Genomic DNA, 24,760 nt, shown 5'->3' on the forward strand with positions numbered 1-24,760 from the left:
TCACTCTGCTGGAGGCGGCTGGTACTTGCTGGCTGAGGAGTGTGGACTTTACTTTGTGTCAAGGTTATGCCTCATTCTCTTGAGCCAGCCTGCACTTTGTACTGAACATTAGGCATATTTTTCTTGCTTTTGTGTTAGACTTGATGTCTGTACTGAACTTACTTTTGTGTTAGACTTGGTGTGGGCCCTGCTCAGTCTCTGCAGCATGCCACCACATTCTCTCTGTGGAACCTGTATTTCTTATCTATTATATTAAACTTGTTCTCTGTCTCTACTGTGGCTCTGCCCTGGAATTCTTTCCTGTGGGAGAGTCAAGAGCCTGGTAAGAGAACCGGGTGGGTTGAGGCCGGCTGTCGGGCCCCTCGGACCCTACCTCTGACATCACCCACAGCCCTTGACTTGCTCACCAACGCCTTCAGTAATCTGCCCAATCTAACTTTTTAACTTTAATTTCCCACTTCCCCAGACACAGATCTTCCATTCCAGTCATTTCAAGTGAGGTCCACAGCCTGAGGCTCCATGACTATCCATTTAGTCCCACTGAAAAGCCTCTCGTAGCTTTTTCGTCATGGGCATCTGAATTCTGTCACCTTCCAAGCCCCAGCCCATTTCTCCAGCCCACATTAATGACCCCTTGTCTGAAGGTCTACATGACAGTATTACTGACAGTACTATTCATCTTGACACATTAAAATTCAGTAAGTGCTGTTACTGTAAATTCGCTGTTCTGTGGGATTTTTTTCAAGGAGCATTACTACATTCCTGGCGCTGTGTTTGGGGCTTAAAATGTTTTCTCAATTCATACAATAAATATGTGCAGATTAGGAAACTGAGGATCAGGGATGTGGTAATTTGCCCAAGTTTTAACAGCTAATGAATTCTATCTGTCCAATCCTGAGTTTAAAATGCAAGGTATTTATGGGTGGTTGAAACATATTCTTGAATGAATATGAAAAAGAAAAGCAAAACAAAAAAACCTTTATTTTTTGATTTGACTAGTTTAATATTGTTTTTTTTGGAACAATACAGTGCAGGGATTATGTTTCCCTTTTTGGTCAATTTGTCTTTTTCCTGCAGTTTCCAATTGCCTTTTGGATCACTCGATGTTCTGGCAGGATAAAACATGTTCTTACCAGTGGTCTAGGCCTTAGCAGTACAAATCTGGCCATTTTTACCATTTAAAAATTAATCATTGTATAAGAATGCCCATTGTACTATTATAGAAATAGCCTCAACATCAAACACTAAATTATGGGACATTTCTACAGAGAAGCATTAAGGCCACTAAAGTTTTGAATTAATATTTAACGATACAGGAAATAGTCATAATACAGTGTTAAAGGGGAAAAAAGCAAGGTATATTTTACGATTCAGATATACAATAAATACATAGAATTAATTATGTCAAGACGTTATAAATCTTTTACATAGAGGACTCATATAGGAAGATTACCAGTGTGTGACCTTGAGCTAGTAATTTAACCACTGTAGGATTAATTTTCTCATCTGAAAAATGAGGAAAGTTACCTGTCTTACGGATGGTATGGATCGAATTAAGTAATGCTTGTAAAGTACCTAACACATAGTATGGACTTAATAAGCAAATGTTCCTAGACTGACCATTTGCAGTGCACTAGTAAGTATTACTTTCAATTAATATTTTGCTCCCTGGGATTCTTTGTCATCAAGTAATATATTAGTTCTATTATTGAACAGTAGTACATGTTCTAGTTTTGTTAGTTAACTGAGAAAACAGAGACAGCTACCTAAATAATCATGTATTCTCTTACTAAGGAGAATAGCAGATTTGTGCAGGACAGGGAAATAGTGACACTTAGCACAGTTGAACAGAATCATGAATGTATGTTTTCATCTTTTTATAATTTCTCTAACAATCCTCACTTATTCTCACTAGTTATTTTGAACAGTGATTTAAGTCACATTTTAGGTACATGCTTATTAACAATAACTTAAACCAGTATGCCTGATACTTATTCTATGATGAATTAACAATTAGAATGGCACATTATAAATTACATATAACGCAATATATTCTTGCATTATCTTATCCTCTTTGAAATGGATATTTCTCAAGACTTAGCAGATTACTTTTCGTACATAGAGGTTTCTAATCCAGCCATATATATCTAAAACTTGCCTCTGTTTTATCCTTGTCTTTCACTAAAGCAGTTATTTTTTACAGAAAAAAATTGAAATTAAACTATGTGACCAGCAGATGGCAATCATGACATGCAAATCAGAATTTTTAAACAGGTAGTTTTAAAATTCATTTTTAGAAAGAAAAAAATCACTGTTTTTGCAATAAATTAGTTTACTTAATATGAAACATAGAGAAATTCCAAATGTTACCTCACATAAAAATGATTACGTTTCATATTTCATATATCAAAAAAGATATTCATCATGGCCAATATTTAGTTTTTCAAATGTTTGCTTTAATTGATGCAGATAGTTTATCCATCAAATTTAAATGTTTTAACTTTGCACAAAAACACAGGTATAAATTTAACTGGATAGCTAAGTAATATCTGTATCTAGCTTGATTATGTGGACCAGGATACAAAGAGGTGGTTCAGCAAACATTATTTTGAAAATGTTTTAAATTTTTCCACTTATAATTTGATAATTTAAATACTAATTTCCACTTCAATTTATACTCTTCTGCATAAAAGATGGGTTTTTACTTGTGCTGTTTCACATTTTCTTACATGTTAAGTTACTTTTCCCCCCTCTTACAGTGCAAGGAGTTGAAACTGGCTTTGAAGTATTTATCTCTAGTCTACAAGCGTTAGTTTATTCCTCAGGATGGTGGCAAAATTCTTAGGATCTCATAATTATGTTAACTATAATTGAACCACGTTTTAAATCTTTTAAGACAATTTTATTTAGTAATTTTATTCATTTCAATTATACCTCTATAAGACTTTTCTTATAAATTCAAAGATGAAAAAAATTTTTGTTTAATCAAGTATCTTTATTTTTGTCTTCAAAAAATAGGATAGTCATACATATGTGTTTCTTGGAAGCTATTTATTTTCTAGGTAATTTCAAATTGGTCTGTTTTTATATGTTAAAAGATCCTTCCAAATTCTTCTTTGGCAAGTTGCCTGCACTAAAAAAAGTGTCTTTGCATGTGCGTATTTTATAAAACAACTGCTTCAGCCTAAAACTTACATATCTTGGGTTGATTCATTTTTAAATAGTAAATTTGCTGCTATCGAATTACTTTATAGAGCCTTTTAAAATTCTAGCTGGATGCAGGTGCTTATTTAAAGGAGAAATGGAAAGGCACCAAGTTACAGTGAAGCACCAAGTTATAGTGAAGCAAGCTTAAATGTAAATACATCTGTATGTGATACTTTGCATAGCGCTGCCTTTGGACCACAGGAGAAAAGGTATCTGTGATAAGCTGGAATTTCTAAGAACTCCAGTCTACTTTCTGTATCTATGAGGGGACTATTTCCCTCCCTCACCCCCCAAAAGCACAAAAAACTAGACTTTCAGCCACCCATGCTCTGGTCAGCATAATTCCCCAGGCCTATATCAGATGAAACAAGGATCCCCTTATAAAAGCATGTTTCATTCAAAGAGAAGGAAGCGATCCATAAATTAATTGGGAGAACTCCGTTGTCCCCAAAGTGAAGAGACTACACAATTGCATGTTATATGCACACTGAGTTGAACAGACGAGTATTCAGTAATCATTGTTAAATGACTTAACCAATATACAAGGGTACTTCAAAACGTTTGTGGACAAATAGAATTAACTGATAATACAAATCTTTTCACAAACGTTTTTATACCGCACCCCTAAAATCCATTTTTCCATGAACCCAAAGATAATAATCCCCTGTGCAAACTCCATCATGTTGAGATTATTTTTATTTACCACCAAACTAATATAAGAATTACCACATTCAATATTAATAAGCAAAAGCATCTAATAGATATATTAGAATATTTATTGGCAGATTAAATGCAAAACACAGGAAAAATAGCAATACATAATGAATCTGGGTGCTGTGTTTTATATAACGTAATATTTTACATAGATTTAATTTAAGGTTTAACTTTGATTATGATATAGTGGTCTAGGAATATCACTAGACTGGGCAATTTATTTTACTTCTCTAGCTCTGATTTCCTCACCCATGAAATAAAGACTTTAAACCTCATGGCCTTAGTAAGATCTTAAACTTATTTGATTCTGGTTGGTATTTGTACACATATTGAGGTAGCTGGGAAGAGGTACCTGTTGAGTCATGCACTGCCCTGTAATAAGCTCTCTTCTTACCAGTGCTTCCTTCCACCTCCTCTGTCTGCAGCTATGTGTTCAGACTCCACCGGGAGGGTCTTACTCTGCAGTCTACCTGCAGTTCGTCCTCCAGCCTGTCCTAGTTGCTGCACTTCTCCGGCCAACCTGGATGAGCTGAGCATCTCCCTGTTTCCCTCTTCAGCCGTACCCCAACCCTGTCTCTGTTGCTCTGGTTGCTTCATACCTCCCCTTTTTGTCCCCTCTTTCAGTATGGTGGGCTTCGTTGTTCCTGATTTCTAATTACATCTATCAGCTAGCAGCCTAAGTGGCAAGTAGAGTATAAGGAGGAAGGGAAAACATCTCTAAATAAATAATAAGTGTTTACATCAAGACCACCAGACTTGTTTGGGGCAGTAAAGTCCTGCTTCCACATAGGTATCGACCCATCCCCAAAAGATAAATACAGAACTTTAAACTGCTGTCCTCATCTTTGCTACAATCTGTTGCAACTTTTCTTGAGATACTTATCACTGACTATTTATAATCCATTAGGAAAAACATTGTTATGCAGCATTTATATTTCTTAGTAAGATTGTGTGGACCTATCTGGGTTCAGAAAAGGCAAGGTAGACTTTTTGTTAAAAAAAAAAAAATTGAAAAACTTAGAAATACTTGTGTAAGGGTTAGTAGTGTCTTAGTTACAAGTACACGCAGGATGTGAATGCTGGCTGTATCATTTTTGGTATAAATCTCTGAGCACCAAATCTAGCTAAACCTCGATTTTCTCATACCTCTGATGGGAATAATAATAGCACCTACCTCACAGAGTTGTTGCAGTGGTTAAGATAATGTATATAAGGCATAATGTGGATTATGTATATAATGTATAGATAACATATATTAGGATACTTCAAAATTTCATGAAAAAATAGAATTAAAATATAATACCAATCTTTCCATGAACTTTTTGAAGACCCCTCATATAATGCATAGATATAGTAAATGTTTTATAAAAGGTAGCAATTATCCTCACCATCAAGGCTCAGAAAGGACGGACGAGGTTTATTTACGTAGTTTTTTCTTCCTAAGGAGTCCAAAGAAAGAGCTATGATTCCTCCTTGGGGGAGGGGCGGGAAGGGGGATAAAAATAAACTAACGTCAACTGAGAACCTAAGGCTCACACACTGCTATGAAACAGGCAGTATTATCTTCTTTTTACAGATAAAAAGAAAACGAGACGGGAGAAGATTCTAAACAGCCCATCCTTTAAGTACACAAGATTTACCCCCCTGAAAGTCTTCAAAGGTGACAAGTTGGGCCACGAAGAATGGAAATAAATGATATGATGGATAGTTTCGGTTTTTGTGGGTTTTAAAAAAATGTTTTAAATAATGTCTTTAATGAGATATAATTCATATATCATAAAATTCACTCATCTAAAGTGCATGATTCAGTGATTTTAGTATATTTGCACAGTTGTGCAACCATCACCATCGTCTTGTTCCACATTTTCACTATTCCTAAAAGAAACCTCATACCCATGAGCAGTCACTTCCATTACTCTGTCCTTCCAGCTCCCGGCAAGACTAATCTACTTTCTGTCTCTGTGGCTATTCCTACACTAGACATTTCATATAAATAGGATCATCCAATATGTAGTCCTTTGTGACTGGTTTCTTTCTCTTAGCAAAATGTTTTCAAGGTTCACCCACACTATAACATTTATCGGTATTTCATTTTTTACAGCTGAATAATATTTCATTATATGGATATACCACATCTTATTTATCCATTCACCATTTGATGGACATTTGGGTTGTTTCCAGTTTTTGATTATTATGAATACTGCTGCTATGAATATTCATGTCTGACTTTTTGTGTGGACATATATTTTCATTTCTCTTAGGTTTTCCCCTAGGAGTAGAACTGCTGGGATATATGGTGATTCTATGTTTATCCTTTTGATGATCTACCGGACTGTTTTCCAAAGTGACAGCACCACGTTATGTTTCCACTGGCATCATACAGGGTTCCAATTTCTCCACATCCTTGCCAACGCTTATTTTCCATCATTATTATTCTAACCATCTTAGTGGGTGTGAAGTGGTAAAATGTTGTTGTTTTACTTATGGACTTTACTTTTTAGAGCAGTTTTAGGTTTACAGAAAAATTCAGATAGTACAGAGTTCCCATATATCCCTTCTCTCCCACTTTTGCACAGTTTCCCCTGTTATTAACATCTTGCATTAGTGTAGTACATTTGTCACAATTGATAAACCATATTGATGTGTTCACTCTTTGAGTCATACAGTTCTATGTGTTCTTACAAATGCATTTCAGGTATGCAACATCACAGCATCATTACAGAATGACTTCACTGCCCTAAAACCCCCTGTGCTCCATCCGTTCGCTCCCCCCTCCCTCCCTCTTCCCAAACCCTGGAAACCATTGTAATTTTGTCTTTTCCAGAATGTCATATAGTCTGTAGCTTTTCAGAATAGCTTCTCCACTTAGCAATATGCACTTAAGATTCCTCCTCTTTACAAAGCTTGACAGCACATTTCCTTTTTATCACTAAATAACACTCCATTGTATGAATGATGGGTACACCACAGTCTGTTCATCTGTTCACCTACTAAAGGACGTCTTGGTTGCTTCCAAGTTTTGGCAATTATGAATAAAACTGCTATAAACATTCATGTGCAGGTTTTTGCGTGCACATAAAATTTCAACCCATTTTGGTAAATACCTAGGAGGATGATTGCCAAATTATATGACAAGACTGTGTTAGCTTTGCAAGAAAGTGGCAAATGATCTTTTTAAATGGCCATAGTGTTTGCATTTCCACCAGCAATGGGTGAGAGTCCCTGTCCTTCATCTTCACCAGCATTGCTGCTGCCAGTGTTTTGGGTTCTAGCCATCCTAATAGATGTGCAGTGCTTGTCTTATGCTGTTTCAATCTGCAGTTCCCTGGTCACGTGACGCTGAGCACCTTTGCATATGCGCATTTGCCATCTGTAGATCTTTTTTCATAATATGTCTGTTCAGATAGGTCTTTTGCCCATGTTTTAACTATTATTATTGTTGAGCTTTAAGAGGTATTTGTATATTTTGAATAAAAGTCCTTTATCAGATATGTGTTTTGAAAATATTTTCTCCCAGTAAATATTTCATTCTCTTAACAGTGTCTTTCACAGAAGTTTTTAATCTTAATGTAGTCCATCATATTAACTTTTATGTTGATGGATCGTACTTTTGGTGTTGACACAAGGATACCTAGATTTTCTCTAATGTTATCTTCTGGAAGTTTTATAGTTTTGCATGGTCCATGATCCATTTTGAGTTAATTTTTGCAAGGGTGTAAGGTCTATGTCTAGACATTATTTTGCATGTGGATGTTCAGTCCAGTATCAGTTATTGAAAAGATTATTGTTTCTTCACTGACTTGCCTTTGCTCTTTTGTCAACAATCATTTGATTACATTCATGTGCATCTACTTCTGGGCACTCTGTTCTATTCCATTCATCTGTTTTCTTGTTCTCTCACCAATGCTACACTGTCTTTTCTACTGCAGCTTTATATTAAGTTCTGAAGTCGGGTACTGTCACTCTGACTTTGCTCTTTTTCGTCAATATTGGGTTGGCTATTCTGGGTCTTTTGCCTTTCCATATAAACTTCAGAATTAATTTGTTTGTAGCCACAACTAACTTGCTGGGATTTTGATTGGGTGTGTGTTGAATCTACAGATCGAGTTGGGAAGAACTGACGTCTTAGCAATATTGAGTCTACCTATCCGCAAACATGGAATCTCTCTCCATTTAATTAGATCTTCCTTGATTTCTTTCATCAGAGTTTTGTAGTTTTTCTCATGCAGATCTTGTACATATCTCATTTATTTATACTTAGGTATTTCTTTTTCTTTTTCCTTAGTGCTGATATAGTGTTATATTTTTACTTCAAATTGCAATTGCTTATTGCTGGTATATAGGAAAACAATCGACTTTTTTATACTGACCTTGTATCCTCAACCTTGATATAATCACTTATCAGTTCTGTGAGTTTTTTGTTAAAAGCACATTAATTTTATGTTTTAAAAACAGATCAATAAGAATGAGAAGAAAAAGTTCTGGTGTTCCATGCTGACTAGTTAATACCATTATATTGTATATTCCTAAATAGCTAGAAAAAAGGATCTTGAATGTAATCACCACAAAGCTCAATGTTTGAGTAAGTGATGGATATGCTACCTGTCCTAACTGAATCATTGTGCAATATATGCATGTCTTGAAACAATACACTGTACCCCACAAGTACAATTAAAACTAAAAATTTAAACTTAAAAAGGGAAGAAAAAATTAAAACTGCAGAAAGAGCAAATTAACCCTGTTGTATTGCACATGAATATGAATAATATAACTACACAGGAGGGCAAAGAAAGAGCTAATCTAAGTATCTGCTGAACATGTCATTTGACTACATACTATAAGTTGAGTAGCAAAGAAACAACAGCGAACAAATCCATACCTGTCTTTTAAAAGGTTTATTGGAATAGTATGGGCGAAGCAATATAAAATTAAGTTTAAGCATATAGTAGAATTAAGTAAATAAATATGCTGATGTTGGGAACCGGGGTTCTCACAGCAGAAGGCCAATACAGACATGGAATGGGGAAGAGCAAGGGAAAAAGTGGGAGTGCACTGGAGCTGGAGATACCAGGATGAACTCACGTGTGTGTGATACACACACATTCTAACTCTGATGGCTGAAAAGGCATAGAAACAAACATTCCCTGATGAGCACATCTAACACCCAGAACTTGGTTTCTAATACTATTCCCCACTAAAAGGAACCTGGGCTCTTTGGAGAAATGGCTGATTCCAGGACTGCAGCAAGGAAGGTACATGATGAGCCTGGAACATTCTGTAATACCAGTAATAAAGAAGTGCTTAAAAATAAAGTAGGACATGTCAAAATGACAAAGGAGCCAGCCTGAAGGAACTCCTAATGGCCAAATCTGGAACAATTTGAGCATCAAAATAATTATGAATAATAAATTACCAACCATTGATAAAATAGGAATCCTTTTGTCAGGAAAGACAAAGACAGGCCAAGAAGCTACAGAAGACTAAAGGAGACTAAAGAAACACAGTAACTACCTGCGATACGTGATTCCGAAGTGGATCTGTCCTAAAGGAAAAAATATGCTACAAAAGACATTACTGGGTCATTTGACCAAATTGGAATACAGACCGTAGATGACAGTCGTATCATTGTCAGCCTTCCTGAAGTTGCTAACTGTCCTCTAGTTACTTCATGAAACACTTTTAGGAAGTACACTGAATTATTTAGGGATAATGGGGCATGATATTTGCAACTTACTGTCCAATGGTTCAGAAAAACAATTTTTATACATTCTCTGTGTGTGTGTGTGTTTATAAACGTACTAATCAGGGTCAATGAAAGCGGTTATGCAAACGGCAAAAAGTCAGCAACGGGTGAATCTGGGTGCCAGGTGTACAGGGTTTCTTTACAGTATTCTTGCAACTTCTCTGTAAGCTTGGAATTCTTCCCAGTGAAAGATTTTTAAAAGGTTGGTCTTCGGCATGCACAGAAAATTAAGGGTACTAGAGCAGACTTTTGAAAGCAGAAGGTAGGATAACGTCAACCGTTTCGAAAGACTTATGTGGAAGGGGAATTAAGACTGAGTAATGTTATTCTGTGTCAGCCTGCTTTGTGTAATATCAGCACAGCATATCCAAGTGCTCATGGCAGGATCGAGAGGTAGGAGTTTTTAAACTTTATGGAGTATCACTCAGTACAGAGAGGCGCAAAGTCACATGATTCTGAGGGTCACCAGGTGGCATAAACAAGTGAAGGTTCAGACGCAGGAACATGGGAAATGGCAGGCACGTGAGAGCAGTTTCTTCTCTCAAGGCTTTCACATGCAATTAAAGACAAAATCACAACAGTGTGGCACTCCAGGGCTGTGTCCACCCTGCAAGTGGCCAGCTGTGACTTCCTGCCCTAATTTTATCTAGTCTTCCTCTTTTCTTCAGGTGAGAGAACAGGTACCAAAAGTGACAAAGCACAGTGTGTAACATAATGAAAGGTGTAAATGTGTGCATATATATCAAAAACACACTAATTTTAATGAAGAAACTAATATCCACACATTTGTACTTCTGTACAGTTTAGGGTAATATATAATTTTAAGCTGTTTACAAATAACATGTAATGCTTCAAATATTACATAAGGTTGATAATACATTTCTAGCAGAAATAAATATATTGCACTTAAAAAGAACTTCATTAGATGTGACTTCATAGTATTAGGCTTATAACTTCTTTTTTCATAAAACATTTCCCATGCCCTTCCCCCCACCACCAACACACACGTCATTACAGTGACTGTTCTCACGCAATTCATTAAGCAAATGAACACAGCAAACCATAGAACTGTGATAGAGTGTACTGAAGAGGCTATATCCAATTTCATCTTTTAAGAATAAAAACCAAACTTCTTTCAGGTTTCTTAAAATAAGAAAAAACTACATAGAGTATTTTAATGTACCAGAAGTAAAATACAACAAATTGTATTTTTTGTCCATATGTATTATTATTTCACAAAAATGTTTTTCTAATTATCAGGATATTCTGTTTAAAAAGGGAAGGAGATTGAAATTATTTGAGGGAGGAATAGAGAAAGAAGAGCTGGAAAATACTTATAGATTATTTGCCTATTAAATATTTATAAACAAACCTTTCCATACTCAAGCATGCTGAAGAAAGGTAAGTACTGGAATATTTTATAACTGCCATGGAATAGTAAGTAGTGAAGAAAGAATTTTATGGTTTTCTAAAGTTTTAAGCATCTGTAACCTTCCCTTTGCTTGTTAAAAAAAAAACAAAACCCAAAAACCTTATATTCTAAAATAATATAAAAACTTATATATAAAATCAATTCTGCACCCAGGCATGGCTCTCTTAAGGAGCAAGCTGCAAATCTTATCTTCTGTCCAGTGCTAGTCTAGATTTAGGGTATAGCATTGTTTTGTTTGTAATAATTATCAGTTCCCAACACATTCAATAATAAAAGTAGTTTTCCTTACTTAATAAACGAAAAATTGAGTAAAAATACTGTTTTTCTTGTAATATATTGTCCTGCATAACTGAATTTTTTGAACTTTTTAGTTGCTGACTCATTGCTAAGCTTGACTGCATATTTAATGGGATGTAAAATCATTCCATCCACTTTACCGGAAGGTGATTTTTCTCAATATAATTCCACGTATATATAAGCAAGACAGCCTGAAAAGCCAAAGTGAAATACAGAAATGGGATCAATATCCTAACATCTCTCTGAAAAATTCATGGGCAGTATAGGACGAGAATGCTTTACTTCTAAGACTATTTGTTTCTTGGGCTTTTAGAGGGTTTCTGTTATCTTTTTTGTGGGGAGGGGTACAGGGTGGGGAAGAGTGTTGCGGCTGCAGAAGCGATATGACAGAGATATGGTTACGAGTGAGGGCGGGAGATCTTGGAATGCCCCAAAAGGCAGTGGGACTCCTACAGTACAGCCCATGCAGGGCTCTGGCTAGATGATGAATCACTACCAGGAAGCGTCTTACTCTCTCCTACTCTGTGCCTAGCCACTGGGAATGGTGGCTCCCTTCCAGAGAACATGCCACTGTTATAAACTCAAAAGGACCAGCAATGCAATGTAAATTTATCTGTCTAGACCTTGTTAGCTAATAATTTGTGACACGGCAGAGACAAGCTGGATATGTTTATGTCCGTACTGCTAAGGGTGGACAGAGGAGAAGGGAAGATTTACTAAGTAAGTTTTAAAAAAATGAACTTAGAATTATTGATAAATGTTTTAAAAACAAATGCAGAATCTACTTAGTTATGACTTAATTCCTTAAGGGTAGATAAAGCAGGTTTGGCAGGACCTCTTTTTAGCAGCACTGCACATTAGCCATGCTTTTTGATACTGTAATATACTTCGGGGAGAAAATCCTAAATTTATTCCAAATATATTATAACTTATGGTCTTTATTATTCACTTGGCTTTCCCATTAGATATCTAGTTATTGCAATTATTTTTGGTAGAACAGACTTTGGAATTTTAAATACTAAACTCTCAAGGGGTTAATAAAAATCAACAACCAGAATATCTCAGAAAGGCCCAGGTAGGGTAAATTTCTACCCCTTGGTTCCCAAGGGTAGAGTGACTCTGATTAGGTTAAGCTCCACTTCACTTGTACTTCTTCTCTCTGGATCAAATAATATCAATACTTAAAATATATATCCAGTTTAGAATTTCAGGTATAATTTTGCAAGAGCATGCTTTGATATCTCAGTCTTTGCTTTTTTCTAAGCACTCTACTTATTGTCAGTCTTATATTGCTTAATTACAAAATAAAGTTATGAAGTCAGGAAATACGAGTGTAAAACATACAAACCTACTTTAAGACACACAGATTGGAAGAAATGTCAAAATAGCATGAAAATAATCCTTTCATTCTCTTTGAAAGGAAAATTCGGACATGGATTCACTTTAGTAGACCAGGATGTTGTGTAGCATCGTGTAAAACAGCATCTTTGTTTTTCCTGCGTTAAGCAGCAGTACTCTGTAGTCAAAGGAGCACTGGCAACAGGCCAAATAGTAAATATTAAACCCCTGTCCCAGCTTTATGGATATTTATTTCAAACATTACTCATAACTGCTTTTTAAAAGAAATGTGTACCTGTACTTTGTTTGAAAACAAACTACCTATGGGTATGATAGCATAACATGCAAGAAGTCAGAAATTAACCTACAGTGTCTGCCACAGGACTTTGAGATACTTTGTTAACACAGCCCATGCGTCTCTGTAAGTAAACTTTGGGATACAATGGAAAAGGGCAAGTGCAAAATCCAACAGCGCATCACGCAGGCAGCCTGTGCCATAACACCGTGTTCCACAGGCTGGAAATGCCCAAGAAAGGCATTTGATATGGAAAAGCTAATGTTAAAACCAAATAAAATCCCATGGGAATCTGATGTGATAAATACCCTCAAATACACTTCTACTGTCAGTAGCAGTATTTCCCATCTCTTTTAACAGATTCAATACTTTGCAGTAAGAACAGAGTAGAAATGAGTATAACATACAAAAATTAGATTTTTTGGAAAAATTTGTTAAGAAAACAGGTTACATCCTGTAGCTGGAATGCATTATATCTAAGTTGAAAGATTATTAACTTCATGAAATCTCTGTTATAAGGGAATGAACCATTGCAAAATGCCAAGTGTGCGACCCTGACTATAGATGCTTAGATATATGTGCTCAAAAATAATATACGAGTTATATAGAACTAAAATACAATTAATTACTCTTATAAATATTAAAGGAGGGCTTAAGAAGATAGCAAGAGTTAAAAATAAAGTAGATGAATGTTTTAGGTTTACTTATAAGAACTGCCAGCATTTCTGTCAAGGAGTCATTGAGTTAACATGCAATTTCATATTTTGGACCTAGAAAAAGGGTAAAGGAGCCACTGAATGTAACACTCAGAAAAGAGGACAAATCAAATATATGGGCTCAGTGCACCTCATGAGCATAGATCAAATCTGGCTGCACTGGCACTGAGAATGGTCATTCTCAAATCCCTACCAGCGGCAGCAGCAACGAAGCACTTTTACCAAAAACAAGAATTTGGCTCAGTACATTTTAACATCCATAAGGTCTCTCAAAGCTAAGGTAAAAATGAAAGGTACTGTGGTAGCCACGGTAGAGAAGTTCCTTTCAGAAGAGGATAACCATCATTTTTTGCAGCTGTAAGTGAAAGAAAGCCTCACATGTCATCATGCATGGGCTCTGAAGGGTTCTTCAGTGAATAAGTCAGTAACGTGTTTAGAATGCAGCTCAGAAAACTCAAATCTCAGTTTTACGATGTACCAGAGAGAGGGTCTTGCTTCAAGCTCGTCTGTGGAAGACTTTTCCTACATAAATGGCGAGTAGTTGCAAGAAAGAGAATTAGGAAGGAACAGGACAAGACCATGAAAGCTGAGCTTGTCGGGTAATGGCTCTTCAATATAACAAGAACTTTGTGAAGTCATTAGTGTGTATTCATCCACAAAACAGGATGCATTACTGTGATCTCAGCCCCTTCCCCAGCAAACTAACACAAAGGAAAACTAAACATGCCTTAAGCTACACGCACTACAAATATTTTTCTATTGACTCCCATTTTCTACAGGAAGAAATTGACTTAACTTTGACATTATGTTCAGTATGCCATATGGTATTGCCTCGTTGGAGATTCTTTTAACCTCCTGTAGAAAAGCAGAAAGAAACCCTATACACATTGATTTTATACATTACTGCATTGACAGCATTTTTAACCACTAGGAATAATGCACCTTAAGATTCATCTGCCTTGTATTATTAAACCTTCAGGCTGGCTAAGAACTTTACACTGATTCTCTTTTGAGCCCAAGAGCTGTCTCCCAACACAGATGAATCCTGGTCCATGGCGCATTCCCTCCGCAGTAGGTTTTATTGTGAGTCTGGCTCTCCTTTTATGTCTCCTGGAGAGCCCATGCTCCAACAACCCAGGTCCCACCCACCCAACCCTGTCTTATATTTTCACACCCATTTGCGCATTCTGGATCTGGATTATCCCATTTTTAGAAGAGTCATACGAATGGTGTCATCACAGCAGAGGAATGGCGCAGTCCTTGGATGGCAGCATAGGGCCCCTGCTGAAAGTAGTGATGGTATCGTGGCATGTGGAATGAAGGGAACGTTGGGCCACTCCCTTGCATGGAGCTGGCAATGGCTGATGGGGTCAGAGGCATCCCTAGTCGGCCATACGGTGGCAAAGAGCCCTGCATGGGGTGAGGAATGGGTGTCGCGATGGATGCTGTGCTGGTGCCAAGAGCAGTTAGGGACTGCGGGTGCTGAAATCCAGGAAAACTGGAAGAAGATGATACCCAGGAGCTGAGAGACAAATTATCCGATGTTGTAAAGGCTGATCCTGTAAGGAAAAACATACATTAGGCTGGAAACACTATTTCAATGTGCAGATTAAGAATTAAATTATTTGCAGAGATAAATTTATTTTCAAAAATATTTGATAGATCTGCAACTTAAAAACATAAAGACACATGAGAAATGCCAAGGGGAAGATCTACCTTTCTAGATAAGAATCTATCACTTATACTCTGCATGGAAAAGAGAATTTACTAAATGGAAAAAAGACAACTCCTTAGATGGCCTGCATTTTCTCACAGAGTGGCCAAAACACGAACACCCTGCCTGATTCCCTTAAAAGAAGCTCCAAATATCCGATATTTGTCCTACCTTCTGCAGCATCTCCATAAGAAAGACTGAACCCGTGAGTCTCAACAAAGCTACTTTGTTTCCAAAGAAGAGTAAGTTTTCCCACATTGCAGCATCCAGAAATTCAGACAAGAGTTGACATTGAATTTCCTAATTATATAAGTACTAGTGACTCATTTGGATTGAGTTATAAGAAATGTCCTATATTTCTGCTGATTGTTATTCCATATTATGGACATAAAACAATGACAGAGGGCTCTCTCCCCATACCAACACCCCTGCTCCCAGGGTGAGGCATCTCCGGCCTCTTCTCTCTGAACTCCTAGCGCAGGTGCACGGGGCTTCTCCCTGAGCCTTTGCAACAGAGAAAATTGATCAGTTCCTGCTCTCACCACTGGGGCCACTGCCTCTAAGCAGTACCCTTCACTAGGGCAATCCTCTTTTTAAAGTGTTTTCCATTTTGATCTTCAATCCTAATAAGATATTTCTGAAGTAGGTGGAACAGATATATTCCCTGATTTTCAGATTATAAAATTGAGGTTCAGAAAGACTAAAGGACTGCCCCAAAGCTCAACAGCTCTTTGGCAGTAAATCACTGACAAGTACCTCCTGACCCCCGACTCAATGTCATTTCACAAGAAAGGCTCAATGTCCTTTCACTAGAAAACCAAACCAAAGGAAACTTTCAGGCAGCATAATCACTTATGATTCAAAGGCAAAATAATGAAATGTGTGAGGGTCAGCATCAGGGGCTGTCCCTTCCTGAAGAGACTCCTGAAATCCTTTCTGGGCAATGTGTCCCCGAGGACGAGCCATCTCAGCAGACGCCTGCCTCCACTCTCTGTGAGGCGCCCCGGCTCCTGCAGCTCTGCAGCCACGGGAGCTGCCTTACCTCGGTTTGGGGTTGCCTGACTCTCTTCCCCCAGGACATCCTCTTCCCCTCCGTAAGTCCGGATGGGTGAGCGGGCATAGGAGTGCTTCTGAATCAGGCTCTCCACGCTTTCCCTAGGTTACAGAGGGACACATGAGTTAACTAAGAAGTTAAGTACTCAGACATGGAGAGCAGTCTCAAAGATAATTCACCAGCCAGTAAAACCAATTTCTCAGCCAAAAGGCAACCACTTCAGGGAAAGACAACATTGAAAACAGGTACATTTATTCTACTGTGGAGCAGCTCTTCAAAGACACCACCTCAGGTGCATAAACCAAGCAAACTAAATTGAATAAGGCAGGACCATCCCCCGAAATCCTACAAAATGGAGGACAAAGAGGTGAGCCAGGAGCTGCAAAACCTGACCACGGGAATATGGAATTTAATGATGTGAAAAATAATGAATGAATGAATTTACCACAAGGAGACACAGTGAATCTTCTTACTGACTTCATCAGCTAATGAATACAAAACAAATACTCAACTGGTATGAACTGCACTGATGCAACATCTGATGACCCCAGAAATACGTACAATTATTGTGTCAATTAGAAAGAAATAATTTTTTAAAAATCTGATGAAATTTTGGCAAAAAGTTGAAATGCTGGCGAAAAGTTCAAAATATCATTAGTCATAAAAAGACTCAGTGTTCACTAGTTAACCAAAAAAAAAAAAAAAAAAAAATAGAATATATGAAAATAGAAAATATGGATAGTTTGAATAATGGACACTTTGAGATCCTTGTTGCTTTAAGACTGAAAATTGCAGAAAACCTGCGAAGGAAATATAAATGGCATATAGGAATTTAGGCACCCAGATAAATTGTTACATTGTCTTTGTAGATGATCTTCCTCTTGCAACATGGTCTATAAACAAAGAATGAGGTTAACTTTAAAAACAAAAATTATTTGGTATCAAACAGTTTGACCTGCTATTAAAAAGAACAAAAAACAAAAACCAAGATTTTAACCAAATAATTTCTTTGCAAAAGTGCATATTGGTAACATCAGTTTGCACAGTGTACACCTCCAGAATAGCTGTGACCTAAAGCCCAACACTGAATTAGCCACCAAAGGAAAAAAAAGAAAAGAAAAAAGAGAAAAAAAGGTTTTAAAAGTGGTGTGGAAATAGGAAGAACAAACGAAACACTAAGTTTCATATTAAGGGGATAAGGTACACAAAATTTCATAATAACTTCTCGAAATGTAACACCTGTCAACATTTCACGTAGATACACTCTACCTGTGAAAACATACTCCCTAATTCACAGTGAATTCAGTAATCTAGAAAGTGTGTACATCACATAAAGCATTTTATCATATTACATAGCACGAGGACGAGGAGTTACGGATATGCCTAAAAGAAAAATTAATTTGAGCAACTACTCAAGGTACACCTTTATTCCTTATTTATTCTGAAATAAGTATGCAGTACCACCTCATACGAAGGTACTTCAAAAAGTCCATGGAAAGATTCATATTATCTTTTAATTCTATTTTCCCATGAACTTTTTGAAGTACCCTCGTATAGTCAAAATGATTGAGATCAGGCAAAATCCAGATCCAATGCGTTAACACATGGCTGATAAAAAGAATGAGGTCTTCCACATTTACTTACACAGAACAATCTCCAAGATACAGTAAGTGAAAAAAGTAACATACATATATAGCAGTGTATAAAGTATACTACCATTGGTGAATTTAGAGCAATGAATGTGTACGTTTGTATGTGCCTGTATGTGCATAATATTTCCAGATTGTTCCCCCTTTTAGGACAAAAAACTGCCAGGAATAGGTTGGAGCCAGGGACCTGAGGGACTGAAGCAATGATTCTCAAATGTTACCTGTATATTTGAATCACTTGGGGATTTTTTAAGAAAAACTATATTGAGGTATAAATAACATTAAAAAGTGACATATATTTAAAGTGTACAACTTGATCAGTTTTGGCATATGTATACACCAGTGACACCATCACCACACAACAGACAACAAACATATCCAACACTTCCAAAAGGTTCTTCGTGCCCCTCATGCTCTGTGGTCCCCACCCCAACAAACCTTCCCAAGGAAACCACTAATATCATTTCTGTGCCTGCAGATCAGTTTACATTTTCTAGAATTTTATAAAACTGGTATCATACCTTATATATTCCAATTGGACTTCTTTCTGGCTTCTTTCACTCAGAATAATTATTTTGAGATTCAACATGTTGGAAGATATATTGATACTTCTCTCTTGTTCTGAGTAGCATTCAATTGTATGGATATACTACAGTTTATTCACTTCTTGATGAATATTTGCCTTGTTTCTAGTTTTTGATTGCTGCAAATAAACTGCTACACATATCCATGTATACTTTAAAAAAATGAACATATGCTTTTATTTATCTTGGGAAAATACCTACAAGTGGAATATCGAATTGTGTGGTAGGTGTATGTTTAAGTTTTTAAGAAACTACCAAACTATTTTCCGAAGTATTTGTACCATTTAGCATTCCCCACTAGCAGCGTGTGGGAATTCCAGTTCCTCTACATTCTCACCAACACTTGATGGGGTCAGTCTTTTAAATATTAGCTATCCTAACAGGCATGTGCTAGTGTCTCTTTACAATTTTAATTACATTTCCCTAATGGCTATGATTCTGAGCATCTTTTTATGTATTTATCTACTTTGGTAAACTGTTTGGATACTTTCTCCATTTTAAAAATCAGGGGGTGGGGGTTGGTTTGGTTTTTGTTTTTTCACTAGTTTTGAGATTCTTTTTATATTCTGGACACTGGTATTTACAGGATGCATGACATGCAAATATTTTCTCCTGGTCTGTGGCTTGTCATCTCTCTCTCCTTTTAAAGAACAGAAATTTTTTATTTTGATGAAGTCCAATTATCCATTTGTAATTTACGGATCATGCTTTTGACATCCTATCTAAAAATATTTACCTAACCCAAGACCACAACCTTTTTCTCCTAATTTTTTCCTGGAAGTTTTATAGTACTAGGTTTCACATTTAGATCTATGATTCACCTTGAGTTAATCTTGTTTGTGGTATGAGGTATGGACTGATGCTACTTTGGGGCTTCTGGATATCCCAATTTTCCAGCACTATTTGTTGGGAAGGCTGCCCTTTCTCCATCATACTATGTGGGCCTACTTCTGGACGCTTCTGTTCTGTTCCATTGATCCATTTGTGGATCTTGACACCAAAACCACACTGTCTTGACTACTGTAGCTGAATAAAAGTCCTGAAATTAACTAGTATTAGTATTCCACCTTTTTCTTTTTAAAAGTCGTTTTGGCTATTCTAGTTCCTTTACATGGAATTCCTCATATGGAATTTAGTACTACTTTGTCAATTTCTACAAAATAAGCTTACGAGGATCTTGACCAGGATTGTGTTAAATCTATAGATCAATTTGCAGAAAACGGATATCTGATATCTTGTTGAATCTTTCAACCCATGAACTATTCTTCCATTTATATAGGTCTTTAATTCCTCTCAGCAATGTTTTGTTGATTTAAATACATAGGTCTCACATGTTTCCAGACTTATCCCTAAATATTTCATGTTATAGTAAATACTACTTAATTTTAATTTCTGATTGTTCACTTATTGTAGGTAGAAATAGTTTTTTTTTTGTATATTGATCTTTTATCCTGTAACCTTGCTAAACACACTTACTTGTTCTAGTAGCTTTTGGTAAATTTTGATTTTCTGCATAGATAATAATAATATCTGTGAATAGAGACAGTTTTTCTTTACAATTATAATAACTTTTATTTTTCCTGACTTACTGCAATGACTAGAATTAACTGTACAAGGTTGAATTAGACCAATGGTAAGATCCATGACTTGTTCTTTATCTTAGAGAAAGAATTCAGTCTTTCACCATTAGGTATAATATTAGCTCTAGCTTTTTGTAGATGCCCTTTTTCAAACTGAAGAGGTTCTCTTCTATTCCTAGTTTGCTGAGAGTTTTTATCAGGAATATATGTTCAATTTTGTTAAATGCATTTGCTGTGTCTATTAGGATGATGACATGGTTTTTCTTTTTTAGTTTGTAAATATGGTCAAATTACATTGATTGAACTTTAATTGTTAAACTCACTTTTCATTCCTAAGCTAAACCCTAGTTAGTATTGACATATTATTATCCTTTTATGGATTCAATTCCCTAAAATTCTGTTTAGAATTCTTCCATGTTTTCAAGAAGAATCGTGGTTTACAGCTTTCTTTTTTAAAAGCCTTTCTTTAGTTTTAGTATCAAGGTAATGCTGGTCTCACAGAACTAGTTGAAAAGTTTTCCCTCCTCTTTGATTTTCTGGAAGAGTTCAGATAGAATTGCTATTATGTCTTCCTTAAACATTTGGTACAATTCACCAGTGAAGCCATCTAGGCCTGAAGTTTTCTTTACGGAAAAGTTTTAACTACAAATTCAAAGCCATCAGATTACCTGTTTCTTCTTGAATAAACTTTGGTAGTTTCTGTCTTCAAGAAACTTGTCCATTTTATTTAAATTCTTAAAATTATTAGGATAAGTGTTAGTATATTCCTTTAATTATCCTTCTTTTTAATATCTGTAGAATCTGTAGTAATATTACTCCTCTCGTTCCTGATAATGGTAATACATGTTTTCTTCCCTTTTTTCTTGATCAGTTTGGCTACAGGATTGTTAATTTTATTAATCTTCTCTGCCTTTGGTTCCACCAATTTCCTCTATTGTTTTTCTGCTTTTTATTCTTTCTATTGATTTATACTCTGATATTACTTCCTTTATTCTACTTACTTTGGGTCTCATTTAATCTTCTTTTCCTAGTTTCTTGAGATGGAAGATGAGGTTATTGATTTGAGATCTTTCTTCATTTCTAAAGTAGGGGTATAACACCATAAATTTCCCCTACGTAATGTTTTAGCAGTATCCCGCAAGTTTTTATATGTTGTATTTCCGTTCACTTTAAAATATTTTCTGATTTCCTTCTTAATATCTTTCTCACACCATGGATTGTTTATACATGTGCTATTTAGTTTCCAAATATTTGGAGGTTTTCCATATATCTTCCTGTTAACTGCTTCCTAATATAATTCCACTGTTGTCAGAGAACATACTTTGTATGACTTGAGTGCCTTTAAATTTATTGAGACTTGTTTGAGGTACAGAGTATGGTCTATCTTGGTAAAATGTTCTGTGTGTTGCAAAGAAGGTAGATTCTGCTAATGATGGATAAAGTTTTAAAAATGTCAAGTGAGTCAAGTTGGTTAACAATGCTGCTCAAATCTTCTATATCTCTTCTCATTTTCTGTCTACTTTCTCTATCAATATTGAGAGATGGATATTATGACTGTATATTTGTGTATATTTCCTTGTAGTTCTGTCAGACATAATGCTCTATTATTAGGTGCATAAATATGTAGGATTGTATGTTCTCCTGATAAATGGAACCCTTTATTAATGTGAAATTATCTATTTTATCCCTAGTAACATTCTTTTCTCTGAAATCTACTTTGATATTAATAAAACCACTCCAATTTTCTTTTGATTAGTGTTAATGTGGTATATTTTTTTGCATTGCTTTACTTTCAAATTGTGTCTTTATATATAAAGTGCATTCCCTGTAGGCAACATATATTCAGGTCTTACTTTTTAATCTAAACTATAAAATCTCCAACTTTTAATTGAGTTACCTAGTGCATTCATATTTAATGTGATTATGGACATAGTTAGGTTGAAGTCTATCAACTTGCTATTTGTTTCCTATTTGTCCCATCTGTTTTTTGCTACCTTTTTCCTCTTTTTTTACCTTCTTTAGGGGTGATTTTTTTTATGATTCTATTTCATCTCCTTTGTTGGTTTATTAGCGATAATTTTATTTTGTTCTGTTAGGGGATACCTTAGCATTTATAGTAAATATTTTTAATTTGTCACAATCTATCTTCAAGTGATAATATATCTTTCTAATATAGTGTAAGACCCTCCCAATAACATATTTCCATATTTCCTCTCCAACCTTTGTGCCATTCCTGTGAAACATTTTAGTTTTACAGGAACCCCATTCTACATTATAGTATTTGTTCAAACAGTTAATTATCTTTTTAAAAGATTTAAACAATATGAAAAAATTTGAAAGATTTTTGCCGGGTACAGACTTCTAGGTTGACAGACTTTTTCTTTTAATACTTCAGAGATGTTACTCCACTGTATTCTCACTCTCTTTGTTTCTGACAAGAAGTCCGCTCCCATTCTTATCATATTCCTCTTCCATGATACGTCTTTAATTCTCTGGCTGCTTTCAACATTTTCTTTTTATCACTGGCTTTGAGATTTGATTAAGGTGTGATGTGGTGTTATTTCTTCCTGCTTCTTGAGCTTGGGGTTTTTTGAGCCCTTTTTTTTTTTTTTTTTTTTTTTTGGCATTTTTGTGACCAGCACTCAGCCAGTGAGTGCACCGGCCAGTCCTATATAGGATCTGAAGCTGCGGCGGGAGCTTCGCTGCGCTCCCAGCGCCGCACTCTCCCAAGTGAGCCACAGGCTCGGCCCAAGCCCTTTGGATTGTATATTTAATCATTATGTTTGTAAAAATTTTGGACATTATTTCTTAAAATATATTTATTCTCCCATTCCCCATTCACCTTTCAGGGGTTCTAATCACACATACATTGAGCTCTTGAAGTTGTCCCACAACTTCCTGATGCTTTTTTCATTTAAAAAATTTCTCTTTGCTCTATGTGTTTCATTTTGGACAGCATCTATTGCCATATCTTCGAGTTCACTAGTGTTTTCATCTGCGGTGTCAAATCTGCCATTAGTCCCATCCAGTGCATTTTTCACATTATATATTGTAGTTTTATCCTTAAAATTTTGATTTGGATCTTTTGTGCATCTTCCATCTAAGTAAGTCTCTACTTAAAAATTTTTTAACACATGGAACACAGTCATAATAACTGGTTGAATGTCTGTCTGTTGATTGTACAATCTATGTCAGTTCTGGGTTATTTTCAAATGATTAATTTATTTCATCATTACAGGTCATATTTTTCTACATCTTTGCATTCCTGGTAGACTTTAATTGGATGCCAAACATAGCCATCTTGTTGGGTACTGGGTATTTTTATATTCCTGTGAATATTCTTGAGCTTTGTTCTTGGATATAGTTAAGTTGCTTGAAAATAACTTGATACTTTGGGTTTTGCTTTCAACATGTTAGGTAGAACTGAAATACTGCTCAGTAAAGGGCTAATCTTTCTTCACTACTGAAGCAAACCCTTTTGAGTGCTCTACCAAGTGCCCTGTAATTCACCAAGTTTTCCAGTGTAGCTGGTGGGAACAGGCACTATCCCAGTCCTGTGAACACCAGGCACTGTCTATTTCCTCTAATCCTCTCATGTGTCTTTCCCCCCAGTCTCTGGTAGTTTCCTCACTTATATGTGCTAATCAGGGCTCAACTGAACACTCAAGAGGAGCCCTCTGCAGGTCTTTGGAGCTCTTTTTCCATGCAGCTCTCTCCTCTCCTGTTGCCTGTCCTGTGAACTCTCACTGCTCTGGCCTCCTCAGGCTCTCAGCTCTGACTTCTCAACTCAAGGAGTCTGCCAGGCGCCGCCTGTACTATCCTTCCCCACACCATGGTCTAGATACTCTCTCCGGCAATCAGCTGGGGCCATCACAGGGCTCACCTCATTTGTTTCCCATCCCTCACGAATTACAGCCCTTTGTTGCCTGATGCCCAGTGTCACAAGAACATTGTTTTGTATATTTTGTCTATTTCTTAGTAGTTTCAAGCAAGAGGGTTTGTTGTTTTACCTTTACCCAAAGCAATGTCCCTCCTGGGGATCTTCTAAAAACCCCAAAGCCCAGCCACACCTCCAGACCAATTAAATCACAATCTCTGGGGATGGGACACAAGCTTCAGTGATTGTTAAAGCTCCCTGGGTGATTCCAAGGGGCAGGCAAGTTTGGGAAGGGAGGATAGGTGGGCAATGGATACTTTTCACCACATACTCCTCTGTATCTCTTGAATTTTGGACATATGTTCATTTAAATTTGATTCATTCAAAATTAATTACAAATTGTAAAATACATTGAGACTATGATAACCTACCAATGAACAAAAAGAAAAGAACTGCTGGTCTAACATTGGTACTCTGGAAACCTATTATAATAAATTAATAAAAAGTATAATTATGTTGATTTTTATATCAGAGTACTACTGTATATGCATGGGGGACAG

At 36.3% G+C, this 24,760-nt stretch overlaps 1 protein-coding gene across 1 annotated transcript in view; it reads right to left on the reverse strand.

Moving 5' to 3' along the window:
* Positions 1 to 14,960: 14,960 nt before the first annotated feature.
* The window catches only part of TBX20 (T-box transcription factor 20), a 52,017-nt gene continuing 42,217 nt past the window's right edge, over positions 14,961 to 24,760 (reverse strand). The window contains exons 7-8 of the mRNA XM_063115276.1: positions 16,499 to 16,611; positions 14,961 to 15,301 (exon numbers count right to left, since the gene is read on the reverse strand). Coding sequence (XP_062971346.1) covers positions 14,961 to 15,301; positions 16,499 to 16,611 — 454 coding nt within the window. The remainder of the gene's footprint in view (positions 15,302 to 16,498; positions 16,612 to 24,760) is intronic.

This window comes from Cynocephalus volans, chromosome 11, assembly GCF_027409185.1.
Source record: "Cynocephalus volans isolate mCynVol1 chromosome 11, mCynVol1.pri, whole genome shotgun sequence".
Taxonomy (NCBI): Eukaryota; Metazoa; Chordata; class Mammalia; order Dermoptera; family Cynocephalidae; genus Cynocephalus; species Cynocephalus volans.